General features: G+C 53.3%; 1 protein-coding gene across 8 annotated transcripts in view; it reads right to left on the bottom strand.

Annotated features, from left to right (window-relative positions):
• The window catches only part of FOXP4 (forkhead box P4), a 136,322-nt gene that overhangs the window by 24,361 nt on the left and 86,784 nt on the right, over positions 1-25,177 (bottom strand). For 6 of the 8 annotated variants that reach the window (XM_059717243.1, XM_019482776.2, XM_019482775.2 and 3 more), the window contains exons 5-13: positions 23,187-23,273; positions 14,076-14,226; positions 12,655-12,859; positions 12,167-12,271; positions 7,985-8,072; positions 4,334-4,417; positions 2,695-2,896; positions 2,502-2,578; positions 1,253-1,354 (exon numbers count right to left, since the gene is read on the bottom strand). In XM_059717243.1, the coding sequence (XP_059573226.1) occupies positions 1,253-1,354; positions 2,502-2,578; positions 2,695-2,896; positions 4,334-4,417; positions 7,985-8,072; positions 12,167-12,271; positions 12,655-12,859; positions 14,076-14,226; positions 23,187-23,273 (1,101 nt within the window). The remainder of the gene's footprint in view (positions 1-1,252; positions 1,355-2,501; positions 2,579-2,694; positions 2,897-4,333; positions 4,418-7,984; positions 8,073-12,166; positions 12,272-12,654; positions 12,860-14,075; positions 14,227-23,186; positions 23,274-25,177) is intronic. The other 2 variants (XM_019482778.2, XM_019482780.2) reach the window with 1 other exon arrangement.

Below are 25,177 nucleotides of genomic sequence, written 5' to 3'. Positions count from 1 at the left end.
AATGCCTTGGAGGGAGCTGTGTGGTCCTGCCCTGGAGCTCCTGGGGGGCCGAGCTGCTGCTGCCTCCGTGCGGGGCAGGCAGGGAGAGGGCAGAATGTAGGTTTTGTGCTCATGGGAACTCCCTGGAGTTGGACAGCCCATTTGAGGAGGGTATTAATCACTTACAAGCATCTGACTTTGCACCAGAGTTGAGTGCTTGCAGCTCCTGTTGGCTCCAGTTAGAGCTATGAGTGCAATCCCCTCTGGGGGTCAACCCAAAGTGATGGGCCCTGTGGAGATTCCTACGGCAGGGAGACCAGGGGAAGCAGAGTGCACGTGCACACTGGCTGGTCCAGAATCCCCAATGCCCCTGCACAAGCTGGACCATTTATTGCACTGTGATCCAGCCAGCTCTCTCCGTGGGGTGAGACCCTTTTGCACCCAATGCGGGGCTCCCACGGAGACCGCAGAGCAGCAGGGCCTGCGGCTGCAAAGCAAACCCTGCCGGTCGCTGCAAAGAGCACGGAGCCCAGGAAATGAAAAGCGGCACTCTCTCTGGCGCACGCCATGGGGGCGACACGTCTGAGCCAGCAGGAGAAGTGGCAGCAGGGGGCTGTCTGCCCTTTAATAAGCAGGGAGCGGCGACATCCTACTACACCGGGAAATGGGAGCATGTCTTTTGTTAATAAAGCCGCATCAGGGGCATTTGCTCCTGTGCACCGTATGTCCTGGGCGATGAAGTGGTTCGCTGGCCTTGTCCTGGCTGCCTGAGTAGGTGCAAATTGTACTCTGCCTCTGAAATGCAGCATCCTTCTGCTCTCCCCCACTTCTGGGACAAAGTTGCTCAGGTCCCAGTGTGCTGCAGCACCCTCACCTCACTGCAGAGCAATGTGACCGTGTCAGGGGAAGCACCAGGCTTTGACACGAGTGAGCGCATCGTGAAGAAAGATCATGTCACAAGGTGACGTGACAAAGCGACTAGAGAGCAAGTGGCTGCACGCGGTGTCAGCTGGGGACTTCCTGGACGCAAGGCCAATCTAGTAACTGCAGCAGACCTAATAACCGACCTAATCCCACCCTTTTCTATCCACAGCCCCCTAAAGCACCTCCTCCACAGGCAGGAGTCTGAAGGAATGGCATTTAGCAAGCATCCCTGCGCAGCTGCCTTCTCGAGCATCTGGAGCCCCCTCAGTGAAATACACCCTGCAGCTGAGCCCAGCATTAGGTGCCTGAGCTCTGCAGCCAAGGACCAGAAGGGCAGGCCGGGCCTTACCTTCCAGGTGGCAGTGTTCCTCCGGAAGTAGGCAAACATCCGCGTGAACCAATTGTAGATTTCATTCAACGTTAGCTGCCTGTCTGGGGTCTCAAGGATGGCCTGGAGCAGAGGGGAAAAGAGAATTACTCAGAGCAGTGGTCCTGGAGGATGCTCATGAATGATGGGCGAGCTGTACCCAATCCAGATGTTCTATCAGGACCACGAAGGGGCTCTGCTGCCCACCTTGGAGCACTGTACAGATAAAGAGGAGCACTGCAAACCTTGCCATGCAGATGGAGAAACTGTTGCAGGCAGAAAAATGTTTATCTTGCCTAAAGGTCTGGGCCAGAGCAAGGTCCCCTGACTGCCAACCTGAGGGCCGTGCCCTGGCTACACTGCCAGAGGTGATGGCTGGTCAAGCCTGGAGAAACCTCAGCCAGTCCAGCTGCTCAAAGGGGACTTAAATGGAGTCCAAGTAGCAGAGACGCCCCAGAGCCCTAAGTCCATCTTATCTAGGTCAGTCTTTCTTTGGTTCTGGGAGGAGTCTGCACAAGCCTGCCTAAGAGGACTGATATGATTTAATGTGCTTCAAAGGCATATTTGTATATGCAAATAAGCTCACATTCAATCCACTGAAGGGTTCACAGAGATAGGAGCAGCTCATACAATACACCCCAACCCACCCCAAGCCTAGCCTTTCCTGTGGGAGTTGCTCGCTGGCCTGGATTGCCTGTGCCCTGGGGTATGAAGAATTAGCCAGTGCCACCGTTAAAGGTGAATGGTGCTTGCCTGATGGCTCTGGCGGCTGAGGTTCTCAGACAATCCACAGAGCAGGGAGATTAACGGGGCAAGACAAGCAGCTGCCCTCCCCAAAACCCAGGCTCATGTCCTAACCCTGACAGATCACCACGCCTGGGATGAAACGGTGGTCTTGACTGGAGCCATCACCAAGGGAAGCAATCAGTGCCTGCCCCAAAGGAGATATCAGTCACAGGGACCCCCACCCATTACGACCCCATGCAGACGCCACCTTCTTTTCAGAGTCAGATTTCAGACTCCGCTGCCCCTGCTCCCTCCACCCCAGGATCTGCCCCACAGGAATCAACCCTCTGCATACCGCTCTGCGGTCCTGATCTTATAACTGAGGATGCCAAGACACTGAGGTGCCAAAGCAAATTGGTGGCAGCACTGGGGATGTAACCCAGGAGTCCTGCAGTCTCAGGCCCAGCCAAACTGCAATTAGCACAGAGATGCGGGGATTTCTCACCTGCCGGATGAGCGAGGCGTACGTGAAGGGCGGGCGGACATCTGCATTTTTGTAAAACTCGTGGTTCTGTGCAAGCTCTGGAGAGAGGGAGAGAGAGCAGGAGCGTGAGGGAGAGGATGTGGGGACTCTGTGACCATGCCACACCCCGCAGGTTGGGGCTCCCCAGAAGGCACTGGCTTGCTGCCGACCTCACCTGACGATATCGGGGTGCAGAATTTTTCCGAGTTCCTCCGGCGGATGGGCCCCATGTTGTGCAGAGTGGACGAGCTGATGACGGACGGGCCTTGCCGCAAGGGCGTGATGGGGGCGGTGGCGGAGGTGGGGGGATGAGGTAAGCCGTCTGGGAAGGTATCTGAAGTGCTCTTGGAGAGCGTGGCACTCGAAACCAGGTTCAGCTGAGCAGGCAGGGAGGAAGAAACAGAGGATGGTTGGGAATGGGCACAGAAGTGGGTGCAGGCGAGGGAGAGCTTTTCCAGAGGGTGCCCCAGGCCCTCTCACCCAAGAAGGGGAGTGAACGCCAATGGACCTCTCCAGATCCAACCAGCTTTGGGGAAACCCTACAGGTCTGTATGGGCCCAGCGCAGCTCCTGCTGAAGTCACTGGGAAGGGTCCCATTGGATCCTGAGTGACACACACCCATCCCCAAGCTTTCATCCTGAAGCACTTCATACCAACACCCAGAGTAGAAAAGGCCTCTCTGCTTTGCCCCCCATCAGAATGCAGCCAGCTCTGGGGTGAAACACTGCAGCTCTTGAACAGGACAGGATGCAAAGAGCTCGGGGCAGGCAGTGGAGAATCCTGTGCCCAACTGAAGCAACGGGCAAGATCTGGGAAAGCAGCGATCCCCCAAACCTCAATGGGACAGCTGCTATTTCAAACCATGTGCGTGGCATACCACGAGCACTGGCTGGATGCTGACATGAGAAGAAGAGTGACATCTGATGAGTTAGCAGTTCCCTGCTGCACACAAGAGATCTTAAGTCATCAGCATTGCCAGTGCCCTTTACCTTGCAAGGGCTGTGAGGGGGCTGGGTACAGTGATAATTACCTGGGACGGTGAGGGGGGCAGGCACCGTGTATAGTCTGTGGGGACAGTAAGGCAGCATATTCCCAAACTCTGGCCTGGAGTTTTGTTCAATGACCCCTTAAGGGGCATGGGGCAGGACTAGTTTGGGGTCCTGATGAGGCTACAACTGCTGTCACCCCCCACCCAGGCTCACAGCTGTGCAGGAGCAGAAGCAGCTGCTCGGACCCAGTGAGAGCAGAAAGGCCTGCCTTACCACAAGTAAAACCCTTGTTTTAACCTCGCACGGTTTGACTCAGCCTGCTTTAGGATCTTGACTGGGAAAACCAAGTGCCACACATACATGGAGCTGGCACCTGGGCTGCACATGAGGTTGTCTTGCTGAAACCTCACAAGGATACTTAGGGAAGCAGCATGTCCAGGAACCTCTGGGTGAGACCTCCCAATCATAGAAAAATACGGCTGGAAAGGACCTCAGGAGGTCCAGACCAACTGCCTGCTCATGGTAGGATCATCCCAGGCAACACCACTGTATCTGCAGCATACATCCTTGCACATGTTTTCTATGGTAAAAGTACCTAGAAACACTGGGATCATCACCGCAAGGCCTCTCTAGCAGGCCTATGGTGACCACAAACATTGGCTGCTTTGAATGGCCTGGGCCAAGCCTCCAGTCGAAACGAGAGAGGACAAATGCCCTTTGAGACAGGAACGGAGTCTGGACAGAGATGGGATGAAGGGGCTGGTTATCCAGAGAGAGGAGCTTGTGGAGTTGGGGGGCAGAGGATGGACGTGGGCAGGTGCTTACAGGCTGACTGAAAGGCTTCGGCTCTGAAGGTCGCATGTGGAGATGGGCCATCATGGCTTGGAGACGCTCGCTTTCTTTTGCCAGCTATGGGAAGATGGAAGGGGAGGTGATTACTAGTTGCAATGAGATATTGCCAGAGACCCCTAAGCCGCAAACATTCACTGAATCAGATCTGCACCAACACAGCCTCCTTCAGCACCCCTCCGCTCCACCGCACGCAGGGCTGTGCCCATCATCTCACTCCGGGCGCTATTCTGCCTAATGTTCCCCCATATGTCGCCATGCGATAGAGCAGGGCCGTTTCCTTCAGTCCTGCGGAGTTCGCTCCCCAGAGCACTCTCGCAGATGGAGAGGTTGCCCGTGTCCTCATCAGCCCCCTCCCCTCCTTTAGGCATCTCCCCGATAACACTGAACACTTCTGAAAGCCGTGAACGTGGTGGTGGTATCACATTTCTGGCCCTCTCAGGAGCTGCCTTTCCCTATCAGGGAGTGAGAACGGATGTGTGCTGATTGCTGCCGGCCGATTCCCGCTCCCCCGGCCACGCGGGAACGCTGTGGCCCTGGCCCTCCCGCAGGTAAGGAGCTGTCGTGTGCAGCGGGATAAAAAATCTATTGTGAAATGAAGTAATTCCATGCATCTTTAGATCTAGATCCTTCACCACCTCCCCGTCACCTGGCCATCCATCATCCCTGCCCGCCTGAGCCCTTGCTGATCCGTCCTTCTCCTCCTCCGCTCCCTAGGTCCACATCTCTGTGACTCCCCTCAGCCTGCCCCTTGGCTCTGCCTCCTTTCTCCCTCTAAGGACTTTGTCTCCTTCGCTCCATCCATCTTCTTGCCCTCTTCTTCCCTCAGCTGGTATCTCCTGCAAACCCCATCCCTCACTGCCCATCCTTCTGCCCTACCAGTGTGCCCGTACTTCCCTTCACCAACTGTCCAGGCACCAGAGCCTAGTCCTGGCTTCCCACCTCATCTGTCACTCCCTCCCAGCACCCCCACCCCAACCTCCACACCCACCCACCCACCCATCCATCCATCCATCCATCCAGATGTGCAACATTGCTTTAATTGTGTATTTCTGTGTGTGTTTATTTCTCAGAGTGCGGAGAAGGGTGAAATATTCGCTGTGGCACAAGGAGAGATTTTGAGCTCTGGAGAGGCAATGGGATCTGACACCGTCTCTCTTCGTGTCACCTTCCCTTTCTGCTTCGGCCCCTCAAGCTTTGGCTCGGCCGCTTCCCAACCCGATGGGCCCCTCGCTTACACCTGCAGAGGCTGCCTGTCGCCCTGCCCCCCAACCCGGGCGATGAGGACCCTCAGTCGGGAGCAGAGTAGTGGCAGCAGGTGAGGAAGGAGTTAAAAGCAGCAGCCGGAGCGAAGTTTGCTGGAAGTTTGAGCGGCTCCGACGCGCTCGCGCTGTCGTGGCTCTCATTAGAGCTGACAGATCTACCCTCGTGATGCAGACACTCTCTCCACCGACACAGCGGGAGCTCCACGCTGAAAACTTTATAATTGGTAGCTCTGGTGGCAGCTCCTCTCCGCACACAGAGCTTTCTGCTATCCCTTCAGGTTTTTTCCCCCCCCCCACCCTTCCTCCTCCTCCTCTTTCTCTTTAAGCTCCAGTAATTGCTTTCAACCTCTTGCTTTAGTGAGTGTTTGGGAACAGGCTGGAATCGCACGGTTTGACTCAGCCTGCTTTAGGATCCTGACTTCGTTTTCCAACCAGTGATCCCGGGTTTTGGGGTCTTTTCTTCCCCAGAGTCCAGCCCTCTTTCCCTATCCTCACCCCTGACCTTCCCAGACTTCGCCCTCTGTTGCTCCAGCTCCTGTTGGAGGCTGCCAGGAGCCTGGATCAAGTCCTGCTGGCTCCCCACAGATCAGACTGATACCCCTGCTGCCAAAAGCCACATGAGGCCATGGGATAAAGGCAGCACTTTTACTCCCGCCTCTGCAACACCTATATAATCTAGCAGCCACACAGCCTCCCATGCCCTCCACAGCGAGCTACAGGAGTACCAGTGCTGGGATCTGCCAGGTAAGTGTGTGCAGACAGAGGAACAGCAGCAATGAACATGTACATCCCCCTGGGCAATCAATGCCCATTGCAGCTCCCTGGGAACTATTGCACATATCATGCAATATATACAGCCCTGGCACCAGGGAGTTGAGGACGTGAATCTCCTATGCCCCGCATATGTGCCCTTTCAATATTGTACTTGGCATAAAAAGGCCCCACAGATTTCATCCCTTTCTCTCTGGCACTAATGTCCCCCCCCTACAGCCTTACCTGCACTAGGAAAAGAGCCCTTTTCTCTCACCGGTCTCTCTGTATCTCTCTTGCCTTGACTTCCCATCCCTTCTCAGACCTCACCTGAAAACTTCTACTTCCTCTGAATTTGTCTCTTCTGTTAACCAATTATGTAAAGCACTTTGGGGAGAGAGAAGATTGTATGAACTGCACTATATGCAGGTCTGGACTGCCAAAAATAGGAGTCTAAAATTAGGTTAGAAAAATCACCTAAATAAGTGACCTGATTTTCCAAAGAGCTGAACAGCTGGCAGGTAGCATTACTTCGGCAGGACTAAGATCTAGCTCTAGAATTGTCTATGAACCATTGCATATCCCATGGGTTGTGACCACTCCACTACCACATCCACGTACACAAACACAATCTCTCTCTCTCTCATTTATATGCATGGTCACTACATGCTAGCATCTGTTCCTCCCCCTCCGCCAGGCTATAGATGCATATGCACGATGCACGGGGTGTTCTGGCTGGGACTTGTGAAGGCCCTTGGAGGAATTAGGTATCCACCTTGCACAGCATTTCAACTTGAAACTCTGACCCTCTCATCCTAATGTTGGTTACTTTGCTACCTTCTTTCTTTTGGTCTAGGCCAACATATATAAATCTAGATATATAGATGGGGAGGATTGTTTGGGGTGGGGGAAATGTTCAAGCATTCAAACTTTGGTAGCCCTTATACACAGCCAGTGTTTGAGAAGTTGATCCCCTCCCTCTCTACACAAATACACACCTGTTGCACTCCCTTGAATAGGCCCCTCTTTCTCTGCCTTATGGAGCAGCGGCATATCAGATGTTAAATTTGGAAGAGGCATATTAAACAATCATGCAGCAAAATGTGTGCCTAATTTGCAGGCATAACCGGTGTCTTTCCATATGAAGTGATCCTTACCCAGGCACATCACCATGGTTAATAGACAAGGGGCCTTTTATTTCTCAGATTCGCTTAGCCCTGGTAAAACGTGCTAGGCTAATATGCTATGGCCTGAGGGGTTTTGTTCATGCAACAGCTCATATTAGCAGGAGCGGCAGTGAGCCACCATCTGGAGTGTATCTCATCCTCTCAGCCTTGGTCAACCTGAGACTACCAAAAACGATGGCCAGCTGCAATAGTGCAATTTAATGTGGAGACCCACCCACTGCAAGGACATCGGTGACTTTCAGCCAGTAGGGTAAAGTCAAGATGGTGGTGGTCTGGTGGTTATCCCATCACTAATCCCCTGCCCTACCTAGTTCCTCACTACGGACATTAGCTCAGCCATTGGCAAATGGCAGCTCGAGTCATCCAAGGTTGAAAACAAGCTGGATTTAATACCATCCTTTTGAGTGTCTGTGGTTTGCACCTACCTGTATTTCCAGCTGCTGTACCACTTGCATCTGAACTCGACACTGAGCCGTGCTGCGGTCATCAAGTGCATGTTCCGTATTGAGGTGTCTAGAAAAGAAACACCAGGTTTTTATAGCTGAGCCACGTGCAGAGCTTTCCGAGACACAAAGCACGTCCTATTAGTCCATCCTATTATAGCCAACAGGAACCTATTCTATGCATTTCAGGTGCCCTGATCTGCTGCCTGCTTTACAGATGTGTTAGACCCTAGGTCTTCCAATCCCCAGGCCAGTGCCCTACCTGCTGGACCACACTTCTCAACCACCTGCCCAGCGGTACCTTGGATGTCTCGGCTGCAGCGTGCAACGGCATCCATCCAAACAGAAGACAATCTGGTACCTGTAGGGGGGGTGTGTTCTCCATCTGTGCTTGGCATGCCGAGCCCAGCAGGATGTGCGAGTGCTTAGCGTGTAGGCACACAACTGGCACGTTAAGCCCAATGGAGAAACCCTGCGTCTAGGATGCACCTTGCCAGACTGACTCTACCAGAGAAACAGGTTTCCAGGGCAGACAAAGGAGCATTATGGAGAGCCGCTTGCATCCTGGAAGCAACTCGCCGAAGGCAGTGGATGAATCTCATCCTCCTTGGTGTCTCACAGACATGAATGCCTTCAGCCCCATGCCTGTCTTCTCTGGGACGCAGGAAGCTCCATTTTACAGACAGAGAATCAGCTGCCCAGAGAGGGGAAGTGACAAGCCCCAGGTCACATAGCAGGTCAGCAGAAGAGCTGAGCACAGGCCCCGGGCCTCCTGACTTGAGGTCCCATGCTTCTACCACAAGACCAGCCTTCCTCTCTTCAGTCACAACAATCACCCTGTGACACCCTCCCCTGCAAAGGACCTTTATTAGCCTTCCTCTCTTTTCAATCACAACATTAAACCTGTGACACCCTCCCCCGCAAAGACCTTCTTATGATGAAGCCAGTATTCCTGGCAGGGCTCATGGATGAGTTGAAACTGGCCCTTACTTGTTTGTGTAAATAAATGTGAGTCAGGGGCAAGCCGGCATGTGATACGGCAAGATGTTCCAGGGCTGGCGAACATTACTCAACAGGAGGGAAGCAGCAGGTACTAGCCACGAAGGCAGATCAGCATGGCAAGATGGGCAGGGTTTGCTGCTGGCACAGATCTCGGGAGAAGGGAGCTCCCTCCGGGACAGCTGCTGGCTCTCGGCTTTCCCTGGAATAGGATTCCTTGCTTCTTCCTCAATCTCAGACTAGGTTCACCCACCACCCAGGAATAAATCCTGCCCCCACCATGCCCTTGTGCATTATCCCTCCCTGGCTCTCATCTCACTAAAGCACAGACCTCAAGGCAAATGCAGACGTGGCTTTCTGAGCCCTGCAGCACAGCACAGAGCCTGCCTCCCCTGGCAGCTGAGTTCAGCTAGGGTGCAGGTGAACTCTGCCCAAGCACCAGTTCCTTCACAGCCGGGTTCACCTCAGTGCAAGGAAACATCAGGGCTGCCTTGAGTTTTGCTGCTTTAAATGCACGTGGCAAACACCAGCGCCGCTCCAAGAGGCCCTTGGCCTTGCAAATCTGGGGTCTCTGGTTCAGGCTCTTTAGCAGGTGCTGAAAGGGGTTTGGTGAAGACACAGACCAGGTAGATCTCCAATATCATCGGTGAGCAAGTGAGCACAGGGAACTCTCCGGTTCCTTCCCCCCCTGGACAGCGAGTGCTCTGCCCCACCTGCAACCTACTTCTGCCTTTTCTCCACGCCCACCTTTTTCTCCTAAGCTCCAAGGCCCGCACTTTGTTCCCCTTACTCTCAAGCCACGCTGGCTCTCCATCAGTCCCCCCACCCCTGCACAGCTCTGCGGCTCTCAGCAGATCAAACCTCTTGCCCTATGTCAAGCAGAGCTACAGAACAAAGGCAGAGTGGGTTTATGCCTGCCTGAGCGCTGAGGGTAAGAGCAAATTGTGCTCCCTGAGATGTCCCATCACAGGCTGTTGCCACCAGCAGCACTATCAAAGCTGGAAGCTACGTGCCCTGCCTTCCCCTGTTTGCACCTTTGCCCCTTCTTTTCTCTTCTGCCAGCTCTACCTGCTATGCTCTGATCTCACTCCCTTCTCATTGCTTACAAACACGGGGCCCTGGCCTACTCAATGCTTTGCTGCCTCCAGCGTGCCCTGTAGCTCCCCAGATGGGTTCTCTAGAGATACAGCAATGTTCCCAGCCCTGCCACTGCCTTGCCATGTGACCCTGGGCTAGTCACTCAACCTCTCGGCACTTCAGTAAATCAGAGCGCTTGATACTGGCAGGACTTGTCAGCTGTTTAGAAGCTCTTCACATGACTGTGCTATGTAAAGGCTCTATATAAAAGGGTTTCAAAGGCCTTTACGAACGTGAATGACTTAAGCTTCACCACCCCCACCCATGCACCATTTTGCATGTAGAGGAACATGCACCAAAACCTTGCAGGTGGGGCCTGTTGCCATTTGCCGCCTCCTCACGAGGCAGGTTAAGCACTAGACGGGTTTTACAGCTTGGAAGATGGCAGAATCCTCTGCCAAGGTCATGCAGCGAGACAGGGGCAGGGAAGGGAATAATGCCTGGGAGTCCTGACTCGCCCACCTCCTGCTTTAACCTCTAGGTAGCAGGCCTTGTGGCTTTTCCCCCACTTTGTCACATACTGCAAGGCATGCCCTGCATGCCCCCTACCCTTCCAGCATGGCACCACTGGCTGCAGGTGGCATTCAGGGGAGGGAAAGGCTGGTTTCCTCTGAAGAAAGCTGCTTTTCCCTCCCTATTATCCCTCCTCCCTAGATACACAACCGTCACATCTTCTCTGCCACCTCCTAGAGCCTGCCTTGGTATCCACTGCAGCTGGCACCTGTTCTGCTATCTGCTACCCGCCTCTCCCTCCCGCCCAGCCCCCTGGCCCCTGCCTGAACGAGGGGGGTGGGGTGGGCAGGCTGCTTTGCCGGAGCAATCAGCTGATGCGCTGTTTGCAAAGCAAAATCTCTCCGACACAAATAGACACATGCACGTACCGCGCATCTCAGCCCCGACTCCCACAGCATCCCCTTCAGTGCAGGGGGCGTGGAGGGGAGATAGAAGCAACCCCCTCTACAGAAAGAAATAAAAATAAAAAATAAAAAGAAGGGAAAAGAAAAGAAAACCCGTCAGTTTCTTCTGATGTCTTTGCTAAAAATCCCAGCTACAAAGAGATCTAATTGCAAATGAACTAATTAAGTAAACCTCTGACGAAGCGTGAAAACAATTTGTTTGACCCTGACGCTAGCAGAGGGCTCTTAGACAGCGGAGTTAATCAGTCAGTGACAGAGCCCACAAACGGTGTCAGCAGGCTGCCGCGCTGCCATCTGCTTCTTTCTCTTCTCTCGTGTGCTCCTGCTCTCTCTCTCTTTTTTTTTTTTTCCAGATGAGGGTGAGCTGCAAACTTCCCTTATTTGTCTTCTCTCTCCCTGCCCCCAGCTCCTGCTCAACTACCATAATTTTTCTTGGCCCCTTTCACAGTCTTCTACATGAGAACAGAGCGTCTCCGTCACCCACCTCGCTCCCACACGTCCCGGGGAGACTCCGATTTTTTGGGTGGGGGGACCCTGATGTGGCTATCATGCACCAAAGCCTATGGTGAAGCTGGCTGGCTGGCTGAACTGTGAAAATACTAACTTCAAGACAAGGTGGGAGGGAAGGGAACATGATCATACCCATTTTCACCGGGGGAACTTGGGTAGAGAGACAGGCTAAGGTCTTCCAGAAGTGGCTGGTGATTCTGGGTGCCTGACTCTTCAGAGACAAGGGAACACTTGTCTGTCTGGAAATCAGCCTCCTTTTCAGGTGTCACACTGGATACCCCCAAATCACTAGACACTGCTGGAAAATGTTAGCCAGAGAATTAACGACACCCGTAGTCTCTGAAGAGACCATGACCTCAGCCTGAGCCAAGAATTGAGCAGGGAGGAAGATAATGGATTTTCTGACCTATCTCAGTTGGTTTTACAACAGCTGCCAACGTCTTTTCTGTCTAACACAGGACTGAAATCCAGTGTGTTAGCAACAGGTAAGGGCTCCTGAGGACAAGGGGACTTGCAAACCACTGGAGGAGCTGCTTAGACCTAGCTGAGATGCACAAATGAAGCGACAACACGGGAGACGCACAAGAGGAGGGCGACCTACTTGACAAACTGTCCCAAGTCCTCACAGAGGGTTTCGCAACCAGGCCACTTGCATTCTCCATGTCCGTAGAGAGGGTGAGAGCCGGGGATCTCTTCGTGAGAAGAGCTGCAATGAGAGAGGGTTACACTGCAGTTTCTGAACACGGCAGACCAGCTTCTAGAAATCCCAGGGGAGTATCTGGGACCAGAGCCCACCCCATGGTATTAAGTCATCTCCTAGCTCCTTTCTTGAGGCCCTCCAAGTCCACCATTCAAGGTTTTGAGGTTGGCAGGCACCACCATAGCTCATTTTTCTTGGTGGGTAAGCCACAAGCCACAGAGATCAAGCAATTTGCCCAAGACTAGCAGGACTGGAAAGGCAAGCCAGGTGCCCAGAATCCCCCCTCTGTGCTGCTCCCCATGACATAAATCATCCATCTCCTAGCTAACTAGTCCTTCTTCTCACACACCCACATGGCAAAACAGAAGAGCAGGCCTGCCGGGTCATACCTGTCCCTCCTTGGTGTGTGCATGGTGCTCTGTCCATTGGGAAGAGAGTGATGGGAAATGGGAGGTGAGACCTTGGCGGCCGAAAACGAGGTAGAATTGGAAGTGTTGGTGGTGAGGTCAAGGCCCTCTTGTTTGATGCTGTCTTCTACAGGCTGGGTAGCGGTGACCTCTTTCCACAGCTGCTGGAGGTCTGAGGGACACACAGCTACATGGGGGAGCAGGTTGGAAGGGGAGAAAGGAAAACAACAGTTGTAGGCACAGAAAAGGGGGCAGATATTCATTGGGAGAATCCAAGCCACCGGCATCGAGATCTCTCAGACCTTGTGAATGAAATGTGTTCTCAGCTGAATCAAAGTCTGGCGAAGAGGGCTGGCTAGAAAGCCAACCCAGGGCTGGAAAGGGCCCTCTGAGCCTTTGAATCCAGCCCCTGTGATCACAGGCAATTGTTATCAGAAGGAAACCTCAACTACAAGGAGTACCCAGAACACCTCATCGGTAAAAGCAGGGGAGAAAAGGGCATTGCCAATAGCCTGCCACTGCTCACTAATAGGGAGCTAGTTAGTTGAGTGCAATCTCCCCCCAGAAGAGGTAACAGAAGTGCCGGTTTCCCCAGCCCACTGCTTTGTCTTATGTCCGTGTGGGTCTGGTTTGCAAAGGATGTGAAGGAACCCTCTTTCCAGGCTCTGCTCTATGAGGCTCACCCATTCACCCCAAAAGTACTGGGGTCTGATGGGCCCAAACCCCAATGATGCTCTGTGGGCGCTGCCCAGCGTCGCCCAAGCTTCCCCTCCCAACCGTGGGGTCTGCACGTTTCCAGAAACGAGCTGGCCCAGGCCTGGCTCAAAAGGATCCCGACTCTCACAGCAATCTATGAGGCATTTCCCAGCATACGTCCAAAACCCAGGGGTCCCGGGTGAACGTGGATTTTGTGAAGGAAGCGGTGCCTCGCTCTGGCCTCTGCCCCTACCTTGAAAGGACCATCCCCCCCTTGGTACGGAGCTCGTTCAACCGCAGCCGTTGCACACGCATCCCGCACACCGGCCGGCTCCCAAGCCCCACTGGAGCTTCTGTCAGTCAGAGCAGTACCCGCAAACTCAGGACCCACCTGCAACCTCAACAGCAGCAGGAGCTAATTCCCAGAGGCCTCCTCAACAGCAGCAGATGCAAAGCCCTGAACTTATGCAGCTAAACTCAGCCGTTCCTTGGAGATTTCAGTGCTGTCTGTTTTACGAATCTTTGCCGCCCATTCCAGAGAGCCCGCACCCACAGTTGTGAGCAACACCGAGAGCACCCAGCCACGGCCAAAATTCCTAGGAGCCGACCCGCTGAGTCCCTCCACCCCCCAGCGCCGGCTGCCTCCCAGCTCAGCCATCAGCCTTGCAAACCTAGGAGGAGGGAAGAAGGTTTCCCGCGTGCGTTACCTTGCGGAAGGGTCTGCAGGGGGACGGTGCCTTGCCCTGGCTGAAGGCCGACCAGCCCTTGTCGCTGAAGGTTTAACAGGTGCTGCTGCTGCAGCTGCTGCATTTGCAGGAGCTGCTGTTGGAACGCCAGCTGTTTATTCCCTAATGGCTGCTGGGAGACAAAAGGAAAAAATCAAACCACATCCTTTTCCATCGTGCAGCACAGGCCTGGCAGGGAACAAGGTGGCCTGATGCTTGCAGCGCCAGAGCCCAGCCTCAGCCCTGCATGCCGGAGCCAGGGACCCTCACGTCCCGGTCTCTGGTCCTCTGTGCCCACTCAGCACGTGGCCCAGACAGACAGAGGCTTTGATCTATCGGAAGAGGAGGAGAAGAAAGAGGAAAAAGGAGGGAGAGGGAGAGAGCGAGCGAGAGAAAACGCTGGCTTGGAGCACTGAGAAAAGAGCCGGCTCCATCTGCTAGCTGTGTATTTCCAACAGATCCATGCATCCATGGGGGTAGAGCCGGCTGCAGCTGCTGTACACTGCTATTCTGTACCTCTCTGAGCCTTTCCAAATACTCCCCAGACATAAGGCACTGAGCTTCCTGGAAAGGAAGCAAAGCTCTGATTAACCCTGTATGATACATGGGGAAGCCAAACAGGAGCTAAAAAGGGGTGGTTTTGCAAGCTGGAAAGAAGGCTGGGCAACACAGCAGCCCCAATTAGCAGCTAATTATTTACAAGGTATATTCAGTACACCATCACGAGCCCCCTGCCAGGCTGGATAGCAGAGATGGTTGTGGGATAACCGGTTGTGCTGGGCACCATGGGGACACCCTCGGGCACTAGCATAAAACATGCTGGGTCACAATACCTTGCCCTCAAGAGAAATTTCCACTTACCCCCAGGGCACATGGGTGGTTTGTGCCCCAAGGCAAAATAGTCCTTTATCCTCTCCTGGACTTATTTCCTGCCCTCCTTGTACCTGCTGCTGTGAGGCTGGACACCTGCTGCTCACAAGAGTCTAAAGTCTCCTTGAATCCCCCCAACACAGCGGTGTCCTGTGGCAGGCAGTTCCACAGGCCAGTGGTTTGAAATTTGCCACCTTAAGGTCATAGAGTCATAGAGAAATGGGCCTGGGAAGGACCTCTAGAGGTCACAGCTAGTCCAACCCTAGTCATCCCTATCCAAACTGCCCCATACAAATCCACTGTCTAACCCCCTAGCAAAACTACAGAGTCAACCCTGGCCCAAGTCAACATAACACCCTAACCTGCCACAGGTAAAGCAGAGGAACCACGGCAGCCAACATCCTGCTTCTATTGAAGATTGTCAATATACATTCAAGAGATCCCAAGTATTGGCTGTGCCCCCACTACAGAGGAAGGCAACCCCCCACCCCCTCCAGTCCACACCAATCTGACCATTTCTTCCTGAATCCAAATACAGCGTCAGTCTGACCCTGAGTGGAGGGACAAGACCTGCCAGCCAGGAGCCTCCACCTTTGGTCCCAGCAGAAGCCCAGTTGAAACCCCCCGTCTCAGCTGCAGCCAACACCCTATGCCTCTGAGGAAGGTTTGCAAACACTGCTGAGATTAAACCTTCCTATTTTCTTGTGTTACAAGATCAGGAAACCAAAGTTCCTCCTTTTCCAGCTCTATCCCGTTCATTCTGGCTCAGGCAGCAGAGCCCAGAGAATGGCTTACAACCCACTTAAATTGCATCAGGGGTTGCAGAATGAGAGATGAACTGGTCAGCTGTTTGCCGTGGCTTTCACTTTCACGGATGCTGCTTCTCTGATCTGCTGGAGCTCTCCAGCCATCCCGCATAGCTGTTTGCTGCAGCTCTGTGTACACCTGGATACTTTGCAACCCCTCATCTTCTCACAGGGGTGAAGGGCCTTACCCTGAGAAGCACCTGGCGTCGGCTGTATTGTGGTGGTGCCTGTGAGCCCTGTAATGCCATGTCTTTGGAGCTCTTGGTCTCTAACATACCCCAAACCTGGGAATGCCATGGTGAAGCCACACCAGGGACCTCCCTTCTGAGTCTGCTCTGCCTCCAGCACACTTGAGCACAGCTGTGAAGAAAACCTCTGAGGCAGCTTCCTCACCTCATTTCCAGGATTTGGGTGTGAAACTGGAGCAGGTGGGTGGGGTGTGACAGAGTCCATCCCTGAAAAGACTGGCGATGCACTAAAGATGTACCCTATAAGCTCTAAGCATGGACCAGCACCTAGGTGCTGCACATACAGAGGTGCTAATGTCCTCCCGTCTAAGGTGAACCATCCCAAACTTTACCGTGACAGTTCAGGATGCAAAGAGAGCCACGTGCCCATTGCTCTCCATCTGCAGGGGCAAAGACTAAGACAGCAAGAGAAAGCAGCAGCACAAGACCCCACAAATGCCATGTCTCCTTCACACAAGACCCCACAAATGCTATATTTCCTTCATAAGTACTATCTAGGTAAGACGCACCTCCCTCCAGCAGCTGACTACACTCAGTGGTAAAACCAGCCCTAAACTTGTTAGGCAGGATACACCTCTGGGGAGGTGGCGAGCACCAGGTAAGAATTACCTGGAGGGGAGAGGTTTGAAGGAGGAGAGGGAAGGGCGACTGCTGGGTGAAGGGAAGAGAGGGAGCCGTCTGAACCTGCCTGTTCCCATCATGGATGTGGGGTACGGCTTCACACGTTAACCCTTTGAATCCTCCAGCCCATGAGGGCATCTGCTAGGACATTTGAACTCACTGTCACAAACAATCTGGCAGACAGGCCAATATCAGGCATTAAAGGGGCATCTGTACTGAGGGCAGAGGTAGAAATGGGTCAGAGGAGGTGCAACAGCTGCAAGAGGAGCCTTCTCTCATGAAACAGGTGTCGACCTGAGCAAGCCACGAGATTGTGCACTCTTGGAGCAGTAAAAACCCTGCCATCCTTGTCTTGCTGCCTGGATCACTCAAATTCATGTTCAAGTGCTGGACTTCACCTAAGACCCATCCATGCCCAGAACCTCTTCCTGGAGCGAGATGCTGCTTTTCAGCGCAGTTAGCTGGCCTGAGGCAATGGCTCTCTAGGGCCAGCGTGCTGACATAGGTTGTCAGCTCTCTGGGAGCAAGGAACACCTATTTGTCCTGTGTCTGTACAGCGCCTAGCACAGTGGGGCCAGGGTGTATGACTGGGGCTCCGGGCTGCTATCAGAAACAATGTGATTTGCACTGAAAAGGAATCACAATTTGGAGCCATCATGGAACAGGCTCATTTCTCTGCCTCGTGCGGCGGATGACGAGCTGGTTCAGATACAAGCCTCGGCTGTGCTCACCTGCTAGCAGAGCTTCTGGTGGAGACAACAGCCGTCACCACCAAGCTCTTTTGGTGTCTCTGCGTGGTCCCACTCAGCAACTGTGCTACCAGAGCCTGAGGTGCCCCCAGGAAGGCACCCACCACCTGCTGAAAGGACCACAGCAGCCGGCAGATGGCACATCAACATCTGCACGTGCCTTTTGCTGGTGGAAAGGAGGGCTCTAGGCTGAAGACTCAACCTCAGCCCCCTCCCACTGAGCCTCTCTGCAGGGAGATGTCCCAAGGAATCATCTCCAGGGGTTTATCCTGCTTGGCTTCACTCCAGACTTGGGACAGCCAGGACTTAATAACAAAGGCACGGGCAAAGGTCATGGCTTTTTGCCATCTTTTAATACTTTGGAGCCAGGAAGAGAAGGCACATCGTGGGGTCTGCTCACATCATGGCAAGACCAGCAGTACTGAGAATTAAGGAGGGCTCCTCACCCTGGGATCAGAGGACAGTGTTTAAAGGACACAGGTCCTCAATGCAGGTAACAGACTCAAGAAGAGGGAGCCCCTGAAGGCCAGAACAGAGGCCAAGGGTCTCCTGAGAGCAGCTACCCCTGGTTTCCAAGCCCTCTTCATGGAAAGGGCTTTATGAAGGCGTGGGGCATGTGTAAGGGCAGAGGTGGGGAGCCAGACCCTGGCCTTTGTTAAAAACCGCAGCGAGGGCTTGTTTCCTTCCCTGCCCTGCTCCGTTTCCACCCTCCCCACAGGCGAGCGCAGGTTTCTGCCTGTTCCATCAGGCCGGCCGAACACTGCCTCATTCACTCAACTTCCAGGCTGTAAAGCAGAAGGAAATTGGGAGCAGATTAAGTCATTAGGGTCCCCAGGGCAAGTTGCTTTCACCTCGTAACTCAACAGGGCTCTTTATCTTCCCCATCTACCTGCTCCAGTCGGGGGGGGACCTTGACGGTGGCAGCGGCAGCTGCTGCTGCATGTCCCAAGAGATCTACTGTGTAGGCAGGATGGAGAGCGTGAGCAACAGGGCCAAGGCCATGCACTGGCAGGGGAGACCCCCTCAATCTAAAAGCCTGCACCGATGGCACCCATCCTCAGAGGATCTCACAGTAGCGCACACCCTTTGCCCCTCCACGAGCCAGCAAAGGATCATGCCCCTGTACAGGCTGCAGCATGGAGATGCAACAGGCTCAGGGTCACACGGCCCAGCAGTGCAGCTGAGAAAAAACCCAGGAGTCCCTACTCTAACCTCTGTCTCCTGCACCCAACTGTCCCCTGGAGTTGACTGCACAGAAGCCAGGGGTCCTGACCCCCAGCCTGTTAGGGCCACTAGGCACCACCGCCTCCAGGAGCTGGTTATAGACCTGCAGCCCTCTGCTCCACCATTTATACCAGGTGGGTTAAATGATGCAAATCTGCTCCTTGGAAGACCAAGGGCTGAGTCCAATTTCCCTGCCAATCAGTGCAGCTTCACACCTGAATCCTGACCCCAAATCTCCTCCAAATCTGATTCGTACAAGAGCTGCAGTCTGGGGCCAAAAAAATCCACCAGGAACCTGACTGGCTTCAATTCAATTAAAGGGGAATAGCCTTACAGGGCTGTAGGCCAAAGCTGGGCTCAGGCTTCCCTGAAAATGTTTTGTGAGGCTCAGCTGCTCTCCAAGTTTGCAGTGCCCCCTCCAGCTCCCTGGCACCATGAACATAGGAGAACTGCAAGTCTCGTATACATAGACAGCATCCCTCCTGCAAAGACCTCGTGCATCCCCAGCTATCCCCCCATCCACCCTGCGCCCCACCAGCCACATCTCCCCAGCTCGATGTACGGGGGGAGCTGGGGAGTTCGACTCCGGCGTTGCCTTCCAGCTTCTGCCTCCCCCACGCCCTTCCCCTCCTCCCCTGCCGCTGCCACAGTCTGTGGGTTTCTCTGGACACTTTCACTTTCAGAGGTCATCCGCTGCCTGCTTTTGATAGAACCAATGAAGTATGAAGCTTATCTGCCCACAGATAAAAATCTTAAACACAAAGAAAGTAATTACTGATCCTCACTCTGCCAGTCACCAGCACCCATCGGGGCGCTCCCTTCTCTCGTCTGGGGTCAGGGGAGGGAGTGGATGGGGATGAAAGATGGGTCCCAATTAGGGAACCCTCCAGGGACCCGTCCCCCCCACTGCACACACGCGTGCCTTTGATCCGCGCTCTCCTCCCCAGCAAAGGGGTCTGAGTTCCTTAACACATTTTGTCTGCGCTCTGTTTACATTAGACGCAGCTGAGTGGGTGCAGCTACTGGGGTAACAGGCGCCGTCACTTTGATTTATGAGCACATCAAGAGGAGTTTCGGCGTGACACTCTGGACTGACAGGAGCACTTCATTAATCTGACGCCTAGGTTACTCGCCAGCCAATCCTCGCCTGCTGCCCCCCCGCCTGCTCCTGCCAGACTCTGCAATATCAGCCGGTACATGGGGGCCACGGCTGGCGTGGAGACGCCGCTTCCAAAAAAAAAGGAATCCCCTTCTCCCTCTCCGGTTCTTTGGGAGCACAAAAAGGGCGGGCGCGTAACAATGAGGCGTGCTTGATCTACTCTAACCCACGCTCTGCTCCGAGCAGCCTTGCTTAAAAGGCTATGGGGGGAACATTTTGCCTGCCCCGGTATCGCATCTGCTTGGCCCGCCCTGTCGGTGAGGCAGGAGTGCATGCCAAGGACGCCTGGGATGGAGCGTGCCCACCCAGAGGAAATAAAGTTACTCGGTTTGAGGTTTGTGCAGAGGGGCAGTGTTAGCAAAACCCATCTCGGCCGCCTTTCAGTGCGGTCGGTGGAAAATCCAGCATCACCGGACAGAAGGGTCATCCCATTGTTTACTCCAATACGCGCACACACACGCCACGTTTTTTATGCGTGCACTTGCACCTCGTGGCACAAAACAAGGAAGTTGAGACAGAGGCCTCGGCTTTGTTCAGAGAACAAACTCCCAGGGTCCCCCCACCTCTCTCTCCGTGAGCGACCTCTGGAAGAGAGAGATAAATCTGTGGCACTGCACAGCATCCTCTTGGACAGGATACGGGGCTCCGCAGCTTTCCCACACTCTTCCATCCTCCTCTTTTCTCCTGTTCCTGTTCTTCCCGCGGTCCCCGGGGGAGTTTCAGCTGTGCCCTGCTTTCACTGATCCACCTGGAGAGATCTGAAACTCTCCGACATGAGAAGTTGCTACCAGTTCTGAACCTCACCGTACAGCACGATGACACAGGCGGAAAGAAAATCCCACCTGCTGATCCCCCCACCAGCACTCGGAGAGTCTCCGACTGACAATTACATCGTGTCTGCCCTTGAAATCAGCAGAAGGGAGCTACTCCGCTTGGTTTTCAAATGGCGCAGTGGCTGGTAATTACATCCTACCATGACTGCCATTACAGGTGGGGGCTGGCCAATAGCTACCGCGCAGGGGTATTCGGGAGACTGTAGTCATTCCTTATTCCTTTTGAGAAATAATGGTATCACTGTTACCAGCAAGCACTTACTATTGGCAAACACTAACTTATTAATAGCAACCTCTGTCATTCACTCGGTGAAATCCACCCCTATTCACAGGGCCGGCTCGAGGCCTACGCGCTACTTACTTGAGCTCCATGCTAACAGGTGCCTGCAGCTTTCACTTGTAAGCTAGCCTCACGCTGACCTCTGGCTAGGTGGTGTATTCAGAGCAAAACAGGCACCAGACCTCGTTTCCAAGAAGCAATCGTTAGGGCCAAGACCACTTTGCAGCATACCCAACACAAATCTGTTTTCCCCATTAATTCAAATTACCAGCTCATTTGTTTCTACTGGTCATTCAGGGCAGTGGTTCTCACCTTTGCCATAGCTGCAGCACCTCTTCCCATACCAAGAGCACCCTCACTCTTTGCTGGGACCCTCTTCCCATTCAATAAACGCAGGGTGATCCCAACTTGCTGGACATCGCCTGTGACTCCCATGGAGGGAATCCACTCTCCCTACACAAAGCCCTATTGATCAAGTGATGTGCTCCTCCTCAGGTTGGACAGGAGCAGGTTGAAAACTGGCAGGAAGTTCATGAACAGCGTTTTTGATCCTCTTCTTCAGAAAGGTCCGTGTTAAACAAAAAAAAACCTGGAGATTTTTTTGGGGAAAAAAGTTTTTCTTGAATGACTGGCAAGGCTGTGGTACTGCAGAGAAGGACCTGGGGGTTACAGTGGACTGTAAGCTGAATGTGAGCCACTATGTGCTCTTGCTGCAAAAAACACCCCGCCATGTCTGGGAATGAAGACAGATAGCACCTTTCTCCCTACACAAAAAAGCAGCCATTGTTCCCAGTCCATGCTGGGAAGGGAGACAAGCTGCGGAGGTGTTTTGTCTAACCGTGTCCAGCAGGCTGTGCTGGAGATAGGACCCAGGTGCTTTGGCCACTGGACCACACTGCATCCCACCAGATTACATGACAGCATAGTCCATTAGAGGTCACAGAGCAAAGGTTAGGGCAAATTTCTCTCCTCTAGACAAGCTTTAACAAGGTTGGCAGCTAAAACCCTTTTAGGAAACAGTGCACAGCCTGAGAAGAGCAAGAAAGTGAGCTGAAAATGTGTATCCTGATGGAGCTGGCACCACAGGGGGAAGGACAAAATAATGCAGAGGGAAAATCCTGACCCTACTTATACCCCATCATGTACTGTGGCTCTTTCAGACTGGCCTACACCACTTGGTAGCAAAAGAAGAGAGATGGAGGCACCATCACAAGCCCTGGATGACATTTCAGGAGATTCAGAAATGTATTCCCAAAACTCTGGACTCAGCTAATGTTAACTTGCAAAGCTGGGCTGGGGATGTGAGGACAACGGATTTCCCATCCCATTTCCCTTTCTGTCTCCAGTTCAGCCAGAAATACTGCAAGAACCTAACAACACTACTACAGTCTAACTAAGCTTGTGCTTGGGCACCATCATCCCTAAAGGCCATATTCCCAAGCCAGTTTTTCACAGTACCATTCATCCAGTTTTTCCCCTAACCACACTCCTCTTCTCCTTTGAGCATGCTGCTGCAAACATGACCATTCTGCAGGGTGGACACAGGCCAAGAGTCCCCCTCCTATGTGCCCTGGGCCAATTTGATGTGGTATCTCTCCAATGAACAACATTTCAGCCTTTCCCTCCTGCTTTGTTCTTTCAATTCTCTCTCTTGGGCTAACATTAAATAGGAGAAATGGCCTCATGGGGTGCAGAGGTTTGGCTCTTTGGGGCTGGAGGAAGGGGTTTTTCTGTCCTTTTCCAGTGGACAAGGACAAAGGTGGAGACACAGCATTGGCAGTATTTGCACGCCTTCCACTAGTGCGAGTGCACACGTGCAGTCTGGGGTTAGCAGCCAAAGGCGGTGAGGACTCCTCAGGGCATGGAAACCCATTTTGCCAAGAATCCACCTGGCACGAAAGCCTCCCAACAGGGCATTAACTGTGGGATGGAGAACGCCGGGCAGTACCAAGCTCCACACAGGGAGTGATATTGCCACCCTACACAGAGCTCCTGCTCTCACACCCCATCACTTCCTGAGCCTCAGGTCTACTTCACAGCTGTACATGCAGCAACACCACACTGCGAACCGTACAACAGACTGCATCAGATCTCATGACAGGTAACCACCAGAGAAGGACTCATCAGTGGCTTGTGCCCAGCTGTCCCCACCCATCCCCATAGTAGTCCACTTGCCCACCTCACCCCCCCACAACCCCACTCCCTGCCAGTCTGCTGTCCCACATGCTAGGATTTATGCACAAACTCTCTTTTACTTGCACGAGATCCTCTCCGTGCCTATGTGCCCATCCAGAGGAGCTCACCTCTTTGGGTTGCTGCTTTCCGGCTTGCTGCTGCGTCAATAGCTGCAGGTGAAGCTGCTCCTGTTGCTTCTTATAGTACTCCTGCAACTGGAGAGAGGCAGAGCAGAAATCAGCACAGCACAGGGCAGGCTGCTGGAAGATCCTGCCCATTTCCAGCTCCCTTGAGTTTGATGCTGTGCCCAGCACAGGCAGATCTCATGATTTTATTGCAAATCTCATGGTATGTGTTGCCCCAGCTCCCAGAGGCATGTGATCACATGAGGCTCTCAGCTTTCATTTAACGGCAAAATAGGCCTCTGAGCTGTCATGGCTGCAGGTGACTTGGGTGCACTCGACAAGGCTTTGAAACCCCCAAACAAAACAACCCCTTGCTGCCTTTTTTTTTAAACACCCTGAATTTTAAGTGGGAATGAGTGACGGTGCCACCATCACCACAGCAGCACAACAGACAGGATCTTCACCTTTACTCCTTTGCTGCTTCTAGCCGTCTTGCATTGGAGGGGAAAAAAGCCAACAGGTACAGCCCTAGCACTGTGAAGGCCCCTACCAAACTGCAAGGTACAACCAAGACCCCCAAGGTGCTGATTCTTTGATCGCTCCCCCTTCACAAGCATCTCTCCCTGAAGCTTTCAAAGCTTCTTTATGCATACTAATTAAGACTTGTATAATATTAATCATCATTTGTCTTAGGGAGGAGCCTAGAAGCCTCAATCAGGCGAAGGTCGCAGTGCGCTAGGTGCTGTGCACACAGATAGTATGTTATCTTTGTTTTCAAGTTGGGAGTGAGACACGAGGAAGTAAGATCATTCAAGTGCTTGCAGTGAGTTAATGGCACGGGAGGGAAGAAAACCCCCCGTGGCCTGATTCCCAGCTCCATACTCTATGCAGCAGAGAAGGCTCCTCTGCTTTCCAGGGGCTGAGGTCTAGAGTCCAAGAAGAAATACAGTGAGACAGCTGAGAAGTGTTCCCACAACACAGCAACTTCAGCGAAGGGTCCCAGTGGCCGAGTTTCAGCAGAAGGCAACTCAGACACACTAGGGATGCTCGAAAGGGGCCGGGGGCCGACCTCTCCCCATTTCCTCCGGCTGGAATGAGCCTCAGGAACACATTGCTAGCTGACGCAAGTCACAGTTATGCTGTGCACGGCCTTCCTGCCCCAAATTCGACTGGCTGCTATGACAAAGGAACGAAGGGTGGTTGTGGCAGGACACCAAGAGTCAGGACTCCTCTCTTCTACCCCCAGCTCTGCCAATGCTTAGTGAGATAGGGGGCCAGACACTTCCTCCTGGCACCTCAGTTTCCCCATCTGTAAAATGGAGGACAATAATAATTTGTTGCACAGGGAAACTGTAATTAATGCTTGTAACTGAGCTCCTTGAATAAAAAAGGGAATGCTTTGGATTCTGAAGCAAGGGTTAATTCCAAGTTTCAGGCCTACTCCCGCCAGAAACAAATAAACACTTATGGACTGATTTATTCTCCGTAACAGCAGGCCGGAGCCACGAAGAGGTCAACAAAAGCACCCAAAAACCCAGGACAATTCTGGCTTCCATGGAATGCCCCTTTGGAGGCCGGGAAACCTTTATCAGCTCCGGGGCTGACAGCGCTGACAGCAGCAACTTGGCTTTTTTCTGCAGCAGAACAGGTTGGGAAAGGCTGAGTGTTTACCCAAAAGCCAATCAAAGCCAGGGCTCTGTAACTTGGTTGAGCGCGGTGCTGAGAACATTGGGTCAAGAGGTGAGAGGTGTGATGTTTGGTTTTCTTCTGGTGGAGAATGCGAGCTATTCCGGCCTGGCCTGTTTAATTTGCCGTCCAACATGTTTCTTTATCCGGCTCCAAAAAGGCTCTGAGAAAGACCCCGCCCAAGCTGGTGTTTACCCTTTGTTCTTTCCCCGGGGCCAACCTTGACTCCTTATCAGCATGTTTGGAGTAAACAGGTACTATGGCAGGAGGAAGGGTGCGGAGGATGCTTGGGGGATGTTGCATTCCCT

This window comes from Alligator mississippiensis, chromosome 14 (genome assembly GCF_030867095.1).
Source record: "Alligator mississippiensis isolate rAllMis1 chromosome 14, rAllMis1, whole genome shotgun sequence".
Classification (NCBI taxonomy): domain Eukaryota; kingdom Metazoa; phylum Chordata; order Crocodylia; family Alligatoridae; genus Alligator; species Alligator mississippiensis.
The sequence above is the reverse complement of the archived record's forward strand: the minus strand, read 5'-3'. Positions and strand labels throughout refer to the sequence as shown.